This window comes from Mus pahari, chromosome 3, assembly GCF_900095145.1.
Source record: "Mus pahari chromosome 3, PAHARI_EIJ_v1.1, whole genome shotgun sequence".
Taxonomy (NCBI): Eukaryota; Metazoa; Chordata; class Mammalia; order Rodentia; family Muridae; genus Mus; species Mus pahari.
The window spans coordinates 51,695,268-51,715,056 of NC_034592.1; the positions used below are offsets into that span (position 1 = coordinate 51,695,268).

The 19,789-nt window shown below is 38.8% G+C and overlaps 1 protein-coding gene across 5 annotated transcripts in view; it reads right to left on the reverse strand.

Annotated features, from left to right (window-relative positions):
* Nucleotides 1-252: 252 nt before the first annotated feature.
* Nucleotides 253-19,789, reverse strand: part of Scn3a (sodium voltage-gated channel alpha subunit 3) — a 106,739-nt gene continuing 87,202 nt past the window's right edge. For all 5 annotated transcript variants that reach the window (XM_029536043.1, XM_021192861.1, XM_029536045.1 and 2 more), the window contains exons 21-27: nucleotides 15,464-15,586; nucleotides 11,602-11,874; nucleotides 10,728-10,781; nucleotides 9,764-9,901; nucleotides 8,574-8,678; nucleotides 6,148-6,418; nucleotides 253-3,644 (exon numbers count right to left, since the gene is read on the reverse strand). In XM_029536043.1, coding sequence (XP_029391903.1) covers nucleotides 2,449-3,644; nucleotides 6,148-6,418; nucleotides 8,574-8,678; nucleotides 9,764-9,901; nucleotides 10,728-10,781; nucleotides 11,602-11,874; nucleotides 15,464-15,586 — 2,160 coding nt within the window. In that variant the 3' untranslated portion in view covers nucleotides 253-2,448. The remainder of the gene's footprint in view (nucleotides 3,645-6,147; nucleotides 6,419-8,573; nucleotides 8,679-9,763; nucleotides 9,902-10,727; nucleotides 10,782-11,601; nucleotides 11,875-15,463; nucleotides 15,587-19,789) is intronic.

A 19,789-nucleotide genomic window follows, 5' to 3' on the forward strand; every position in this document is an offset into this window, starting at 1 on the left:
ACAACACCATGGATACCCAGAAGCATCGGGATTAGGTTCTTGGTAATTTAATAAATGAACTGAAATGGTCAGTCAGTGGTGAGGGATACTGCCAGCACTGTCAAACCCAAAGGTTTGATCATATGGGCTGCTCCTTTGATGAAGGAATAGTTCACAAAACTGCTTTTAACTAGTCTTTATTTTGACAAACTTCTCAGTAGATAATGTAGCAGGGTGTTACAAAACTCATGTGAACTTCTATGAATACAAATGTCGAATCAAATACAGGTTTTCTTTAGTTGTGTAAATTTTTACCTGCCGATAACTTAAAAAAAGAAAATATTCAGTCCAACAAATAAGATACAGTAAAAAAAAAAAAACCAACAAAATATTTATTCTTTTGGCTCAATAATGAAGTAGCTCACCATTCTTTTAGTAGTAGCAATTCCCTGCATGCAGTTCATCAGTATACTACAGTAGATAGTTTTGTAAAAGGAATGAACATTAAACTTTTGGTTTGTGAAGAAAAAAAAGAGAAGAAAAAGGAGAAAAGAGTTGTATCATGTTAGGCAGCTGCACATCTTTCCCACTGTGTTCCTGGTTAGGAAGGGCAGAGCCTGTGTTATATCCATGACACCTTTAGTGCAGCAGGATTTAAAAAAATAAGCCTAGTCTGCATATGCAAATTCTACAAAAGTCGAGTTAAAAAAAAAAACCAAACAAACTTCCATGAGTGAAGGATTCTCTGCAGGCAACCAGAGTTGGTAGAAAATGGTTAGGGTTTGAGATTTTTGACCAACGTTTCTCTTATTAGAATGGTAGAAAATATATTATAACAAAGAAATCCATAAAACCCATTGTCTAACTTTTATTTTAGGAAATTATCTGCTGAAAAGTCTTTTGGATGCAAAAGTTTGGAGTTTTGATTTAAAAATAAGAAGCAAAAGGATAAGGTAAAATAAATTGCCATGTCATTAACCTGAAAATAATTTTCTTATGTACAAATGCTGACAAAGAAAACTGATTATATTTTACATTATTTATAGTTAAACAAATTTTGGACTTTTTTTTTTTTTTTTAGCAAACTATGAAGTATAGGATTTGGTAATAGGCCCTATACAGTGTGTCTCCTTTAAATTAATAAAGACACATTGTGATACTCAAGTTGAATTAACAATGTAAAAATAAAGGTGTTTTAAGGTAATATCAGTGAGAATTTTTTGACATGTAGACAGAGAGCAGATTGAACTCATTCTACCACCAACATGTGACTCTTCTTACCAAAACTGTGATAAATGGATTGATTAAAATAGAGCAGCGTAGGCAATATTAGCATGCATTAGATAGCCTCCCAACTCTTTCCGTATAACGAATGGTACAGGACACCTCCCTGTTGGAAGCTTGCTCAGGACACACACACTGTGGTACATATTTGATTTAATAGAATTTCTGTATTAGGCTATATATACGTTTATATATATTTGCCCAAACATGCACCACAGCATAAAATAACTATTTACATAACAGAGGGTATTTAACTGACATAAATTGTCAGTTTTGCTGAGAGCAGAAGATGGAAAAGAAATACTGCCCATTAATCGGAACAGCTATTCTAAAGTGATACTTTGGATAGATTTTTTTTTTCTTTCAGAACAGAAATATTAGATAATTTTTTGGAGGGAGGACATTTAACTAAAATTAAATATAGAACTCTGAAACTTAGAATAAAATTTGCACTTTTTGAAACAAAATATTTTGCATAAAAATAATCCTTTAAATATTAGAGGAGTCTTTACAGGCACATAACTGCTCAGATACAAACAAACATAACAGGCTAAAACACTTGTAAGCTAACACCATCCAGAAAGTGGAAGTATTTCAAACTGGTAACATTAGAATTTACTTTTCCTTAGTTTTGAGCAATAATTTCATCTCTCAGACAAAATATTTTTTTTTATGATTACTGGAGAAACTTGTGGTCTTAGCAACACAGGATTCTTATATATATATATTTTTTTCCCTTAACGTAACTTCATTTACAAAAATAGTGACATAGTATTATGAACAGACTATGAAGTGGGGACCAGGAAGATACACTGGGGCAGATTTTGTAAAAATATGGCAATGTGAATGTTAAAAATAGATGACAGGAGCGTTGGTTGCACTAATGGTGTTTGGTGGCATGGTGACGGTCACTTTCACAATGGAGTTCCCCTCAGCAGTGTCAGCTGGTAAAGGAAGCAGCAACCTCTTGTCACTGTTGATACCCTGTCTCACAGAGTGGCAGTGACAGAGGTCACTGTCTGGTATAGGCACTGACCTTGAGTATTTGTTGAAACAGTCAGTTTGGCATGGACCTCTCCTTAGAGTCCAGTTGACACAGACACTTCACCTTCAGAGGCTGTAAACAATTGATTACAAAGACATTTCTTTGTTTCCTTTTTAATTTATTTTTTATTTTTTATTTTTTTACTTTTGATTCTCTCTGACCTCTTTCCCTTTGCTCTCTTTTTCTGGTTTGTCTTTCTCAAACTTTTCCTTGTCTGGTTTTGTTACACTGTCATAGGAAGGAGGAGAGGTGGTAGAGGAACTCCCATCTGTCTTTTCTGGGGTGGAATTCCCATTTAATTTGTCAATAACCATATCTCCTTTTATAGGCAAGTCAATTCTCCCCTTGATTGTCTCTTTGTCATATTTACTTGATATGTTTTTTAACCTTTGCTTTAAAAGATAACACCTGTAATTACGCTGAATGATAGCAGCAGACACCTCCTCTTGTTTGCGCTTCAGAGTGGTGGTAATGGGCTCATAAGAGACCTTGGAGGGATTGGAGGCCATGAACCGATCTTCCATCTGGATTCGAAGAGCATCCATCTCTCCGCTCTCACCCAGGACCCGCTTTGTAAAAGCAAATAAGATGTCCAGGCAGTGGATACGGTCTCCACTCACCATGGGCAGGTCCATGGCAATGAGCTGGACTTTGTTTGGCTTTGCGATGAGGAGGGGAGGATCCAGGGCTGCTGCAAAGTCAGAGAGCTTGCAGAACTCTATGAACTGGGTGGCGTCAGGGTCAAACTTCTCCCAGACCTCGTAGAACATCTCAAAGTCGTCCTCACTCAGGGGCTCTGCACTTTCTTCTGTGGCAACGCTGAAGTTCTCCAGGATGACAGCAATGTACATGTTCACCACAACCAGGAAGGATATGATGATGTAGCTGACAAAAAAGAAAATCCCCACAGATGGGTTCCCACAGTCTCCCTTCACCGAGCTTCCAGGGTGAATTGCATCAGGGTCACAATCGGGAGGTGCACTGTTGAGAATGGGGGCCAGCAGTCCATCCCAGCCCGCAGAGGTGGTGATTTGGAACAGGCAGATCATGCTGTTGCCGAAGGTCTCAAAGTTGAACATGTCATNAATTCCAGCNTCCTTTTTAACATAGGCAAAGTTGGACATCCCAAAGATGGCGTAGATGAACATGACCAGGAAAAGCAGGAGGCCGATGTTGAACAGCGCAGGAAGGGACATCATCAGAGCAAAGAGCAGCGTGCGGATCCCCTTGGCGCCTTTGATCAGGCGTAGGATTCGTCCAATCCTGGCCAGGCGGATGACTCGGAAGAGGGTAGGGGACACGAAATACTTCTCTATCAGCTCAGCAAGGAACATTCCTATGGAAAATTAGAGAAGCCAGATGAACAGTGAGTATACCGATATTTATAAGAATGATGTATGTGTGTTTCTCCTTAAAAAAAAATAAACTTACAAAAACCTGAACCACACATTTGAATCCACTCCAATAGTGACATTTAAATGTTGAAGAGTTTTATTAAAATGATTCTATAACACGACTTTATAAAAAAATAAATTTTTTTGTAAAATCCAAAATAATATAATTATTAGTACACCAATTCAAGGTTATACTTATTATACTTCACTACTATACATAAAATATGGCAATGAAAATAAAGATTATTTCTGAAATAAGTTAATTCACTGTTCTCAATGAGAGTGACATTCTTGAGTTTGAGAAAGTGGACCACATCTGAACTAAAGTTTCTATATTTGGAGCTTTATAATATTCTCATTTTCCTTTTCCTCTTGTTTAAACCCCATCCATCTTACAAGAGCCATGTTAAAATGCCTTTGCTCTTTGTTATGAAAGACGGTTGAATGCCTTGGGCAGTATTGGCTATCTCCGCTTGATTTTTCTTTTTCTGCGTTATGTACAGAACTGTCTGAATGAGAATCGTTCTCAGAGGCTCCTCTGTTTGAATGCTTGGTCTCCAATTAGTGGAGCTGTTTTAGGAGTGTTAGGAGGTATGGCCTTGTTGGAGTAACGTGGCTTTGTTGGAGGTACAGCTTTATTCAGTAGGTGTGGCTTTGTAGAATGGGTGTGGCTTTTTGGAGTGGGTGTGGCTTTTTGGAGTAGCTTTGTTAGAGTTGGTATATTGCTGGGAAAGAGGGCTTTGAGGTTTCTTTTTAAAAAGCTAGATAATTTATTTATTCTGCTCTCATATATTACATGTCAATCACAGTTTCCCTCCCTCCCAGCTCCTTTCCCCACCTACCCTGTCCCCCAAACTCACTACGCCTCTGTTTCCCTTCAGAAAAGAGCAGACCTCCTAGGGGTATCAAGAAAACATTCCGTAACAAGGTACAATAAAGCTAGCTGTATACCCTCATGTCAAGGCTGGATGAGGCTACCCAGTAGGAGGATACGGATCCTCAAAGCAGCCAGAAGAGTCAGAGACAGTCCCCTGTCCCAGTGATAGGAGTCCCACAAGAATACCAAACTACACAACCATCTCATATATGTATAGGACCTAAGTCAGACCCACGCAGGCTCCCTGAATGTTGTTCCAGTCCCTTTGAGCCCCTATGTGCCGTGGTTAGCTGACTCTGAGGACAGTATTCTTGTGGTGTCCTTGAACCCTTTGGCTTCTACACTCCTTCATCCTCCTCTTCCGCAGGATTCCCAGTGTTCTGCACAATGTTTGAATGTGAGTCTCTATATCTATTCCTATCAGTTGCTGGATAAATCTCTCTGATGGGAACTTTAGAGATGGGAAAACAGTTAAGAGCACTGACTTAAATCCCAGAGGGCCAGAGTTCAATTCCCAGCACCCACATGGCACTTCACAATTATCTGTAATTCCCAGATCTGACACCCTCATATAGACATACATGCAGGCAAAGAAAAAATGCATATAAAATAAAAATAAATATTTTTTAAAAGAGTCTCTGATGACGATTGTGCTAGTAGAATATTATCAGGAATCATTCATTTTTTTGCCAGTCCTGTCTAGAGGGCTTTGAGGTTTCTAAAGCCCATACCAGGTCCAGTCTCAATCTCTCTCTCTCTCTCTCTCTCTCTCTCTCTCTCTCTCTCTCCTTCCCTCCCTTCCCTCCCTCCCCCCCTCCCCTCTCTCCCCACTGCCTCAGGCTGTAATGCTCCAGTGCTATGCCTCTCTTCTTCCTGCCATGATGATCACAAGCTGTAAGCAAGTCCCTAATTAAATGCTTGCTCTTATAAGCGTAGTGTCTTTACAACACTAAGACAGTGACCAAGACAAGTCCTAACACTATTGTGTTATCATGATGTGTTTTAAAAACATGTGCCTTGCCCCTAAACTGACTCTGTTTACCACTAACAGAATGTGGTTTGAGTAGAAGCCATTCCCATGGGTTCAAGTGTTTGGACCCCTGCAATCTAGCTGGTGGCGGTATTATGGAAAGTTGTAGAACATTCAGGAGGTGAAGCTTTATTCAGACAAATGGGTTTGGTTGGGGGCTGGGCTTGGTGTTTTATATGTTCCTTTTCTCACTTTCATTCCCAAATTCAGGTTCACCTTAACGAGCTGTACCTTGGGTCCCATACCAGGCTTTCCACATCAGGATGGAGTGTATCTTTACTACTGTGAGGCAGAATATTTCCTTCCTTTGTAAAGTTGCCTCTTGTTGGTTAGTCTATCACAGCAAGGAGAAAGCTCCTCCAATCCAATATCGATAATTTAACTTCTAACCATTTAGTTTTGTGAATAAACACAAGTTTCAGAATTTTTCACCCTGCACACCCCACTCTTCTCCAACTGCATCTCTGTGCCAAGCTGCAGGAAGGATGTGGGGGAAATCATTCTCTAGGACATGTCTCTGTAACTGAGCTGTTCTTACCTACAATCGAGAGAATCACCACCACAAAGTCAAAGATGTTCCACCCTATTGTGAAGTAGTAGTATCTGAGAGAGATGAGCTTCAGCAGAAACTCCCCAGTGAAGAGGACGATGAACACCAGGTTGATTCGGGACAAAACCAAGGTCATGTATTTGCTCTGGTCGTCCGTTTCCACCATCATGGTTACCATGTTGAGGCAGATGAGGATCATGATGCTGATGTCAAACACTTGTCTGGTTACAAAATCAAAGACCATTCCTTGAAATTTGTTCTAAGAAGAGAAGAGGTAGGGTTAGTGTACACGTGGCATCATCAGTGGTCTGGTTACACTGCAAAGAAGACCTTCTTCCCACATGTGGCCTTGAGGTATGCACCCTCCTTACAGTATACTACATAAGATCCATTTCACTCCCTTTTCTTTTAAACGAGAGGCACCATACCACATGCCAGTAACAAACTTTTTTTTTTTTAATTTGGGTCTCATAGGAAAAGAGAGAAAAATAATCCAGAAACTGGCGGCAACTGGCTGAAAATACTTAAAGGTTATTTGATTAATTATGAACATTTTTATAAAAATGATTTCAATTAGTAGTGACGATTTAAGAAAGGTAAATGGAGACTTTCAGATGAATAATCTACTTCATTTACCAGTATTTTAGGAATTTTCTGATATTCCCTTTTTACCCCCCTCCCCCCCAAATAATGGTAGTTAAATTTATTTAGTTCTACCATTTCTGGTTCTGTATGCTTGTGAGTTTATTTGTTAATTTATCTGTTTTCCTTTTCATCTTTCCCTATTCATTCTTCAATAAAAGATGTGTGAAAGAAAGAGAAAGATGGCTCTGTAGCTAAGAGCACAGGCTGGTTTTTAGAGGACCAAGGTTCAATTCCCAGCACCCACACAATGGCTCACGGCTCTTGATAATTTTAGTTCCAGGGTTCTGGACTCTGTCTTCTACCATCCATGGGTACAAGCATGAGCAAATTACCTGTCCCCCCCCCCCCATGTATCTTTTTAAAAATGCCTGAGAAATGCTTGTACAATTAATACCCATTTCAGAAAACATATGCTTTTAGAGTCCTGTGTAACTACAAATGTTTAATGTGGTTTTATTAGATAGTTCAAATCACTTATAATAAAGACACAAAATCCCATGGCTTATGGAAAAATCCAAGGCCATAAACCAACCATGTTTCCAGATATCAGTGACCTTTGGTGAAGCAGGTTCATTCTTTCCTTTCTGTGTGAGGTACCTTGCTATCCTTTCTCCCTACCTTACATCTCCCAGTTTCAATTATTTTTAAATATATAGTCATGTGAAGTCACTGATAGGGTTCATGACCCTTTCAGTTATGAATTTTGCTGATCATAGGTGTACAGTTATGTTATGGGCCTCAGTGCCTTAGTATTTTCCCTTTCTGAGAAGGTTGGTGAGTTAGGGTACAGTTTTGTGAACGTGACCCACCATCATCGTGCCGTTCCACATTAGGAAGCAAGCATTATAGACTATGCATTTGAATGATCTTTATTCTTTTTCAGCGAAACAAAATTCTTGAGCCAGTTTTCCTTTCTAAGAAAATTGGGAATATTTTCTAGCCTCCAGAATGAGAAAACCAAGAAAGACAAATGGTTTTCTCATGTGTAGAACCTAAACTTAATATATATTAAATTACAGATAATATGAAGATAAAGAATGTCATGAATCTAGATAGATAGGGGAACATGGAAAAGAGAAAGGATGTAAGGGATTGTGGAGAGAGCTATAGAGTATGTGTGAAGTGAAAACAGGAGGTTACTATTTGTAGGGTAGGAGGAACCTGGAATGAAGAGTACAGAGAGCATAGGAGAGATCAGAAGGAGACACAAGTTATAACAAAGTTTAATGATATATATATATATATATATATATATATATATATATATATATATATGCTATGAAATATTGTTTACTTTGTATGGTACCATAAAGGGTAATAAAAGAAGGAAAGGCTAAAATGAGCTTTATAACAGGGAGGGGAAGAAAGGAAAGGAAGAAGCCAGAACGTGGAGGAAAGATGTAGAGATGGAAAGGGATAGATATATCGGAGCCTGTGTCCACTTAGAAAGGACAGACACATCACTATAGTCAGAGGGGCAGCAACCACACATGTCAGCAGCAGGAGGCTGACTCTTGCTTTTGTGCCAGTTCTTGGGAACTCTTGAGTTGGAGGTCTCAGCTCACCAACTATCAAGAGTGTCCCAGTATTTTAGGAACTTGATACCTGCCACCAATCATCACAGCAGCTGTAGAGTCTGCTGTCCAGTATGGGATTTGTGATTAGATTGGTGCGAAAGATTGGTGGCATCACCCAATATGCTCTCATCCAGATACTAGAAGAGAAACAGTGTCTTAGAATTTTAATGAGTACAAGAGAGCCAGTCTTACTGAAGGCCGAGGGATGGGCTTCTGAGGTTTTTTGGAGCCAAGTTTCTTCATTGCATTGTAGTATTTTTTCTGTTCTTCTGTCATAAAGATGTCTTGACCTCCAAAGTAAACACACAGAATAGTGTGGTTACAATCCCAACCTGTGTTACAACACTATTTTAACTGAAGTATTTCTGAGCCTTCCTTTAGTCTTGTCTCAATATTAAATGGATAGTATCTTGCTAAATATAGATTTATTTTTCTGCTTTTCCCATTTATGTGAAATGTCGAAGACTTTAATATTATGCAAAGCTCATAAGCACATGAAATTCCAATTAGTCCAGCATCCTAATTGGATTATATTATGTTGACAATGAATTTTAAGGTCCTTAAATATATTTTCAGGGATTCAAATATGTTTTCTTCCTCTCCTGCTGTCTAAAGTTTTACTGCTGTATTTAACCTTTTTAAAAAACTTTTTTTGTGTGTGTGTACCAAACAATGTGACAGGTATAAAAATGACATTGGTACATAACATGGTATCAGGCTCCTTAAGGGAGCAGGAAGAAAAAATGTACAATTCTGTGCAAAGGGGGGTGAGGTTAAAAAAAAAAAAAAAAAGACCAAGCAAATGAACAGGAGGAAGGAAGGAAAGTCATTGTAGACACAGCAAAAATTGAGAGAGCCAGGCTTAAGCTTAAGGCTTTAATGTACAATAAAGAGTTTGCTTGGCAATGCATCTCAGGAAGAGAAAATATCACTTATAAAACCAGAGGGAAACCATTCTGTGGCTAAGTTCAGAAAAGGTCAGGAGGACTGTGCAGGTGTCCTGTAACAAGTGCTGTTGGTGACATGTGTGGCTGAGGGAATGCATAAGTAAAGGGGTATAGGATAAAAATGAGGTGTGGGAGAAGATGAGGTTGAGAAATTGGGGGGGCGGTCATTCCTGCAAGACCCCAGACGTCATGCTAAGCATGGATCATTGTTGATGTAATGGGGCAATGGTTATATTACAGAGTCAGAAAGACAGCTGTAACCAGGAATGAAGGGAGAGAGGCCACTTGGGAGGGCCAGTAGATTACTGGCCATGTCGTAAGACTGAAAATCATATAAACACCATCTAAGTATGCCATGACTCCAATGGTCTGGTTGACTGTAGGAGACGGATGAGTGTTTTGAATAGGGAAGGGTGAGAAGTGAGATATACTCATCTTCTTCTTCTGCTGGTTGAAGTTGTCAATGATGACGCCGATGAATAGATTTAGAGTGAAGAACGACCCGAAGATGATGAAGATGACAAAGTACAGATACATGTACAGATTTTCTTCATATACAGGCTGCAGTTTGACCTGAACAATAGTGAAAATATTTAATATCATTAGCAAAGAGGATCCTTGGAGTAAATAATGTAGTGAGTGCTGTTACTCAATATGAACTTGCCATGTCTTCAGATACAGTTTTAGAAAAATAATTATTGTCTCAAACTATCATGAAATTTGAAACTTTTACTTTTGAAATCTAATATGGTTTTCCACTGTAGCCTGCCTGACAAATATTCCCCAGCACAAGTAAAATTGATACAAATTCAGTAACCATTTGGACATATTATTTTATTGTAGTCGTCGTCATCATCATCATCATCATCATCATCATTATTCCAACATTTTTGGCAATATCATTACTTTTTCTTTGGAAAAGCTTTAATAGCAGAAAATCAACTAAGAGAAAAATACAGGCTAAGCAGTCATGTTTTAGTCGTTTCTTTGTATTTCTGAGTTAGAGTTTCCTTGAAGTCTGCTGGCTTGTCTATGCTCTAACGTTCCTGGAAGCTGATTCACAGACTGGCTGATCCTGTTCTCTAAAGAAACAGAAAAGCAAGTGACTCCTCCTCCACGCAGAACAACCTTCCTACTCTGAATACTTCTGTTTGCAGGGCTAATCTGATGTCTTTTACTCCCTGTAATTTGAGAATTTTTCACAGTAGACACGTTATCAATTACATGTCATACCCACAGCAACCAAACTACCATCCACACTGTGAGCACTTTGCCAATCATTTCTACTGTATTGATAAATGCTATATGCAATGTAGATTCTGAGTATCTCAGTTCAATTCTCACCAGTGTTTACCATGGACAATCTAGTAGCTGTAAAGAGCATCTGAGAGCTACTTACATCCCGTGAATCCACAGCTGCATACATAATATCCATCCAGCCTTTGAACGTGGCCTGTATTCAATACATATCAGAATTATTTATGAATATCTCACTCTTTATAAATATTGTATCTTTTCATATAATACCATGGCATTTTCTACACAGGTGTTCAAATGAGTTGAATGATGTGTTACCAAGGACATTCCTACTACGAAGTAACAAAATTTGTATTTAGGATTTAGGTTTTTTTTTTTTTTCCTTTTCTTCTCTTGGAAGCTATTCTATGATTTTTTTCTTTCTATAGTAAAATACAATGGAGACTTGATTAATGAAAATCTCATCTTAATCTTACCTTAAAACCTTCCAATAAGAAGATAGGATCTGTGGTTGAAAGCTATGGTTGTATAACTCATTTTCACTAATAACTGATTAGCAAATATGCTGTCATGATGTTAAAAAATTAAGCATTACACATTTTGAGAAGAATCCCTTGAGATTTGCATATTTGCATATAATAGCATCACATTATTTTAGGTACTACTATGGAAATTCTCTGACTAAAAAATCATACACTTAATTCATTCATATCATATATAATTGGTATTTCAATATACCCAATTTTTACAGAAAATTAAAAATCAAAACAATAATTAACAATATAACAAGAAAAATAGGGGAAGAAGAAAGAAACCCTGTGAAGACGTTAAAAATTGCATTCCTGAAGAAATAATAAAAAAAAAACTGCAATGTCTTCCTAAGAGCCAAATAACTAACTTGAGGGTTCATCAACTACCTTCCTACCGTTAAATAAGAATTATTCAGAGCACACCACTCGAGGGGTCTTAGGCAGCATGCTTTGAAATGTTTTCAGGTTCACACAATGGCCACTTACCACTTGCAGCAATGCCAGGTAGCCAGCCCCAACATTGTCAAAGTTGACTTTCACATTCTTCCAGCGGGCTTGCTTGCCAAGAGCCTGACAGTCGCTGAAATTGTTGACTTCACTCATGTCAAACATGTTGCCCGTTGTCATGTTAACACAGTGATAGAACTTTCCAGCAAACAGATTCACACCCATGATACTAAAGATTAACCAGAAGATGAGGCACACCAGAAGCACATTCATGATGGAGGGGATTGCACCAACAAGAGCGTTCACAACCACCTGTGGGAGGACAGGAGAGCAATCCCTTGGTAAAGTGGAAGATGGCAGATGTGTATGTATTCGGTGTGAAGATGCATTTGCATAGGGTTAAATGGGTATCACCGTAGATTTCTAGCCCTAAATATTTCTTCTAGTGTTTTACATTACATCTTGGTAAGGGTAGACAAACAACAGTACAGCTAAGGAGTTAAGCAAGAAAGGAAAGCAAAATACAACAAACATTGAAAGGAAACAAATTCAACCTGATATAGTAAAATCTTCAAAAATGTACATGGTGTGTGTGTGGGTGGGGGAGGGTGAAAATATGCATTAAATCACTAAATGAAATAATCGTTTGCTGTAACATATTGTCTTGTGAACATGTGTTACTTATTGATGATCTGAAGAAGGAATTATGCAATCCTTTCACAAATAAAGCATGACAAATGCAGTAAATTTATATCCTCAGGTCAGGTATAATTATATGACTATAAAGGTCAGGATTAAGGGTTTCCAAGTTTTTTGTTTCATATTAGAAAAATCTCGGTCTTTTAGACACACAATGAATTACCATCAGATTTAACTTTAGATGTATGAATATGAAATATATCCCATTATTACTTGGCAATGTCCCACATGTTCTCCTTGAGCCTATGCTATTTGATTTTATAAGGCTGACCTGCTTAGTGTAGAAAAAGCCCCACCCCCTTTTGTTTTCCTGAATCCAGGAAAGATGATATGTTTTAAGATCTCAACGATAGCAAAAGTAGCTTTTCTACCACCACTTATTCTAATTCACAGTGGACTACATGGTTAAGTGTTTATAGCCAATGAAACTATTGTTTTTTTTTAAAAAATATGATAAATATTATTTTAGAAATAGATGGGAAAAATGTAAACCAGCAAGAAAATTTGAAATCAAAATTCAAGTGTTTCCCTATCTTAATTGAATTTTATGTCTTTTAGAAATTAAGTCAGTTTGTTACACTTGTTAGCTTTCTTTTTGGATTAAAATTATATATTTTTTCCATACCTCTACATTTTTTTTTTAAATCTTCAAATAGATGTCGCTATGTTTAGCTGAAATCTTAAGTATTCCATATGAACTAAAATACTAATCTAGAATATTTTTCAGATTAGAGGAAAATTGTAAGTTTTCAGACTTGTTGAATTGATATTTTGTCTCTGATATGAGCTATAAATATGTTTGTTGGCCAGAGAGGTCCCATGGAGCCCTCAAACAACCCAGTCTATTGCCAAGACTTTAAGTTGCTCTCAAACTGATGGCAAGGCCCAATTGCTGAGGACAACACCCACACATTGACTGTGAAGAAGCCAAGCTGGTACCCACAGAGAGCCATCACACCTATGTGCAAGTATTTTTGGTACCGGAAGGTACTCTGAAAGATAACAAAAGAAATATAAACCAGCCCAGCTACAAACTCTTCGACATACAGTGGTGTTCTGCCAGCAAGTTAAGCAGAAATTCCTGTGGGAGTAACCGACCAAAATCTGATTTGACCTAAGGCCCACTCCACAGGACGGGTCCTACGCCTGATAGTGCTTGAGTGACCAAGAACGTGTAACTTAGTCCAGGGAACTAGGTTAAAACCAAATAGTACTGTTCTAAACAAACAAACAAACAAACAGGAATGTAACATTCAAATGACATCCGTCTAGACTCATAGATCAGTGTCTTACTCAGCCATCCCCAGAGAAGCTTGTCTCTTCAGTAAATGGGGGTAAAAACCAGAGACCTACAGCCGCACATCATCCAGAGTAAGAGACCTCGGAACACACTCTCAGCTCTAAGTGGGATGTTTCCATCATCTCCCTTCCCTCAGGGTTCAGGGAACTTTGCAGACAAGTAGGCAGAAAGAGTATAACAGCCAGAGGGAATGGGGGAGGGAGGGGCACCAAATAAACAAGGCCCTCGAAATGAAATCAACAGCATCAGTGTACCTGAGAACTCACAGAGACTGGGACAGCAAGCATGGGGCCTGCCCAGGTCTGCACTAGATGAGGACCTAGAGATGAACGAAGTAGATACATTCCCTCATTTCTAGCCCCAAAGCCATCTCCAATCGATAACTACTGGAAAATGAAAATTTTGTTTTCTTCAAGGGAGTCTCACTGGGGAAAGAAACTCTCTTGAGTGTAGGCTGCATGCCCAGCAGTCAATGACCAAGACAAAATCAAATCCGAGTCATCTTTAGAGGCCCCTTGTCTCACAATGTCATGTCAGGGATTTGTCTTTAAGCTTTATTTTTATTTTAATATATGCAGCATGCGTAATGATAGGTATTCTCTCTCTCTTGCTTTTACTCCACAGGTCATTTGCGTCTATATTATGGCTTCCTGTTTAGTGTTTTTATGGGTTTCTGAGTGCACTAAGGAGTGGACCTCTGCATCTATATCTGTTTCTTGAGCTTGTTTCCCCTATTGTTTGCTTTACCCTATTTCAATGTTTTAGGGTTTTTTTTTTTTCTATCTTATTTTATTGCTGTCCCTTAGAAGCCTGTTTGTTTTCCAGTGAGAGGCAGAAAGGGGGTGGATCCAGATGGGAGGGGAGGTGGGGAGGAAATGGGAGGAGGAGGGGGAAGGGAACTGTAATCAGGATATAGTGTATGAGAAAAATGATCTATCTTTGATTAAAAAAAAAAAAAACATCACTATGAAGTCACGAAGCATGGCGTAGGCTGAGATGATGTCAGCACTGAAAGAAGATTGTTATTTCCAACAGAGTTTTATGAATTTGTTAACATAGGCAATCAAGTAGAATTTTCAGCAGGCAAGCCGAGCGTGTCTCTCTGCTCAGTGCTGCAGGAACAGCTGGAGGATGGATTCATTTCCACGATGAGTAAATTCTGCAGTCAAGGCTGAAGGGGTTTATTGCCCCAAACAAACCACCTCCTAATCTAAAACCCTATGGCCTTGAAGAAATTCAATATCCGTGTGCATTTGCAAAGCAGATTAAACAAAGCTGGCCTTTGGGCAAAGCAGTTCTGAAGGCGTGGCAGTGTGCATTTTACATTGTGAAACAAGATACACTTGCTAAGGGAGAGAGCAGGGGAGGACAAGGCTGGGGCTGTGGAAGAAGCAAACCTCACTCACAAAGGTGCTTAAAAGATCCCTGAAGGGAAGTCAGGCTTCTTAGAAACCTGTAGCTAATTATCCTAGCAACTCGCTTTGAATGTGAGGGATGTACTGGTTCTGCCGAATTCTATGATGTACGTTAATTCAAGAAATAAAGCATTCTGAAATCACGTTGCCTTTAAGAATAACCTGATACCTTTTGAGGACCTCAAATTTATCTACTGAAGGTTTTGATAGGAGGAGTGCTGTCAACAGTCATTCCAAAGTACCTGAACAATAAAAATAATAGCACATGGAGGTTGTGTGTGTGTGTGTGTGTGTGTGTGTGAAACCCTTTCTCAATCCCTGAGTGTGTATTTAAATAAACTGCAGTTTCCAGAAGAAAGGTTTTTTTGCTCTCTTTGACTTTAGCCCTGAATTATCTAATTTCGTGAAGAGACTACCAAGGCTCTGAGTCACTGGCGGCGTGTAACTCTTGACTTGAGTTTTAAAAAGCATCACTGAATCTTCTTACCCTCATGCCTTCAAAGCGGGATAAGGCTCGGAGCGGCCTCAGAGCTCTCAGGGTCCGTAGGGATTTGATGGCACCGAGTTCTGAATAGCCAAGAGCATTGGCCACCAGGCTAACCAAAGAAACCTGTAGATGGAAAACAAACCATTAGTCTACTACAAAATAGACCTTTAGATAGAGGCACAGCATGGACTGGCAATTCTTTTGTGAAAGCCAATAACGCATGAATATAACCCTTCAATATTTTATCTTCTACACAGTTGTACCATCTGGTGCTGCCTGCCTCACCCTGAACTGTCCTTTCCCTACCTGTAAAATGTGATAGTTGATCATACTTACTAACACTTATAGGTATGCCATGCCACAGAACTCTTTGCAAAGTATGTGCATGTTTTATTTTTTGCACAGGTAACAACTCAGGGCTTAATTCAAAAGCCTGACCCCTCATAGACCTTTGCTTAACACTGCCAAATAAAATTTAGACTGCTCTCTTGGATTTTATGATATTAAGGTTGTGAATCCTAGAGATATTTGCCAGGTACCAGAGTAGGTCAGCTGAATAAGTGTTTCATTTCTCCTGTATCATACAAGCATTTTATTAGCTGGGATGAAACTGTTCTTGACATAACTAATACGGTTTAGTTAGATATAAATTGTCTCCTCACTGAATAGTGTAGAATATCACTTAGAAAATTCAAGACAACACTGCATTGGACTAACAAGAAGACAGTTATCTGAAAATGTTTTATCTTCCGTGGATTTTTAATAAGGATACAAGTGCTTCTTCAGAGTAACCACCATCACTCATCTTTCTGATACTTGTAATTATGTTGAAGTTCAGTTAAACATTAAACAACACATATCTTTTTGTGGTTAGGGGAGCTACTTTGTTCTGATTTTCTTTCTAGATATTTTCATGCTGCAGGCACAAGGCTGAAGAAATCTGAATGGCTATTGTCTCCTATGCATCGGTGAAGGAGCAGAGCATCACCCCGAGTGCACATACCCTGACAAAAAAGGTAAAAAGTAAAATAAGGGAAGGAAGAAAGGGTGGAACAGAGGAAGGAAGGAGGAGAGAAAGAAAAGGGAGGAACAACAGACTGGAGAGATGGCTCAGCAGTTCAGAGCTCTGGCTGTTCTTCCAAAGGACCAGGTTCAATTCCCACCACCCATGTTTTGTGGCTCACAATCACCTGTAACTTCAGAGCCAAGTGTTCCAGTGTTCTCTTCTGGCCTTCTGAGAGCATCAGACACTGGTCTGGTATACAGACAGACATGCAGGCAGAACACCCACACACCCACAACTTAAACACTTTTTAAAAACTAAAAGAAAGAAAGAAAGATTAAAGGGTGCCTGGAAACCCAGCATTCAGGAGGCAGAGACATGGCAGATCTCTGTAGGTTCGAGACTACAAAGGGAGGTCCAGGGCAGCCAAGGATGTTACACAGAGATACCTTGTCTAGGAGAAATAAAGACAGAAACAAAACAAAATTTAAAAGGAAAGGAAAAGAAAGAAGAACATAATTCACAGCTAGGAAGGGGTGAAGTTGGAAGAAACTGGAACCCAAATTACCTGACTTCAAATCATATTTTAACTTTTACATTCTCTTAAAATATGTGTTCCTCATCAGAACCATAGAACACATAAATTGGTTCCTGTGACCACTTTCTCATTCTTTGGATGGAAAACACATTAAAATTCTTTATTTAATCTTTGAGAACATTAATCCATTATATTAAGGGCACGAGAGCTTACTTTTCTGTGTGAAAAGCTATTGGGAGACCAAGGAAAATCCCCCTTGACACTCTGAGGCAAGATGGAGTCACTGATCTACTCAAGCAAACATGGTATCGGCAGTGAGGCAGGGCTTTAAAAGCAAATGCAGACCCCCGTCCCTTTATGGACTGATTAAGCATTAACTCACACATAAAGTCTAACAGAGTAAGTTACTTGAATGTTAAATGTCATCAATAACGCAGTAATTTATGAAATTCTTTATTTGTACCTTGGGTTTGCTGCTATAGAGGTCCAGGGAGATTGGAATGGCTATTTGTGAACTCAGAGATTTCTACATTCTGGGATCCTTATCTCAGGAGACATTAACAAGTATTTTTTTTTTTTTTTTCTGGAGTCATCTAAAGATGCCTACTTCTTGTTCTTGTTCTTCTTGCTCTCATTCTCCTCTTCTCCCTCCTCCTCTTTCCCTCATTCCTCCCTTCCTCTCCTCCTCTACCTCCTCCTCCTCTACACCTCCTCTTCCTCTTCCTCCTTTTCTTCCCTGTGTAGCCCTGGCTGTCCTGGAACTCGCTCTGTAGACCAAGCTGGCCTCAAACTTACATATCCACCTGCCTCTGCCTTCGAAGTGCTGGCACTAAAGGCATGCGCCACCCCCCACCTGATAATCTGAAGACCTCTTATCCTCCCGACCAAGCCCTTTATTGAAGACTAGGGCTTTAAATGGAAGTGGCTGCACATGTCTCATGACCATAAACGACCTCAGCTCATACTTTAAAAGGAAAGGAATAGCCTTTCTTTTCATGTGTAGACCCAGTGGCTTCTGGGCCATAGGAATTCATGACTTTAAAGACTCGATGCATGCATCACTGGCGTTTATTCACCCAGATCTGGAATGGCAATACTGCTTGAGAAGCTGTTAGGAAAACTGAGCTTCTAATGGAAGTTAGAGGTCAGAGGACAAAATATCAGAACTGCACTGAGACACAATGAGAACTGTGAAAGATTACTTTTCATATATATAGATATAGATATATTATATACATATATAATCTATATATATTTATATATAATGTATATCTATATATATGTATATATAATATCCACATATATCATGCACATACATACACATACATAAATACATACATATATACATTCATACATGTACATATATATATATACCCTGTATGTGCATGTGGGGTGTCTAGACCAGAGATTAGCCTCTAGCGCTTTCCTCACTCACTCACTCTCTCTCTTATTTATTGAGACAGGCTCTCACACTGAAGTTGAAGCTTACTGCTTCAGCTATATTGACCACCCAGTAGGTATCATGCTTAGGGGTGTATGTAACAACAACTTGACTTTTTGTGTGAGTGTTGGAGTTCAGAACACAGTTCTTCCTGCTGTGGCAAACAGCTATTGGCCCAAGCTAGTCCTTTAGCCTCTTATTTCTATAATATGAAAGTTCAAAACTTGGCTGACCTTGTGGGGATTTGTAATGAATTTGATTTATTCAGGAAAACAGAAGGGATTTTTAAAATTGGGGTGGGGGTGGGGGTAGAGATTTGTAGGTTTGTTTAATCAAGTAATTTAAAATAATTACTTTCATGTAAATATTTCTAAGATTGTCACAATCTTAATAGTTAATACCTGTGTGATTTACATTTGACTTAACTTAAAGCAGGTCCCCCTATATGGCAGTGAGGTGACAATGTCCTAGAATGATGACCCAGGCCCAACCAGGCCTGATATTATATACACCAACTTACATATTTTGTAATTTATAGTATATACAAAATTATGTTTTGTAGTTTATTGTATATATGGTATAATATATATATATATATATATATATATATATATATATATATATATATATTATAACATATATTTGATATATATTTACCAATCTCCTAAGTCATTTTAGGGCCTATACTCCTTTTTTAATGTTAAAAAGTTTAATTTTAATTCTTGTTTTGTCTCTCTCTCTTTCCCATCCCATCGTTTAAATGAGTTAATTGAAAATAAAAGCTTATTTTCTCATGGAACTTTTCCCATGCTACCTTGAAGAAAAAGGGAAAACTGCCCAACTTTTATGTTTTGGTCAGAAAAATAGCAAATGTAGAAAGATATGTAAGCTGTGTGTGAACCTTGAAGTTTAGGTATATACCCCGGTATGGTTAGGGACTCCAATCTTGAAGAGGAGAATGTTATAGTAACTTCGGAGGCCATTGAGGGAGGACAGCAGGACTTTGTTGAAGCCCATTGAGGGAAAGCTATTTGCTCCTAGTCCAAGGAATGGGCTATTCCTCTGGTCCTGGATGGTCCAGAGCACATTACGCACCAAAGACTAGAACATTACATACTATTGTCTCTTCCCGTAAGAGTCAGTCCAGCAAGGCCTGTCAATCACCTGGCTGGGAGATTACCTCTCATGAAGACTGATTCACCTAAAGCCACACCAAGGAGATGAGAGGAGTAATTATTCCTGTAGTGAGATAGTATATGCCTCTCCCCAGAAGCCTTTGCCCCGCTCAGCCACTTGAAGAACTTCTATCAGGCTGATAGGTGGCTCCTCTGTCATGTGGCCTGT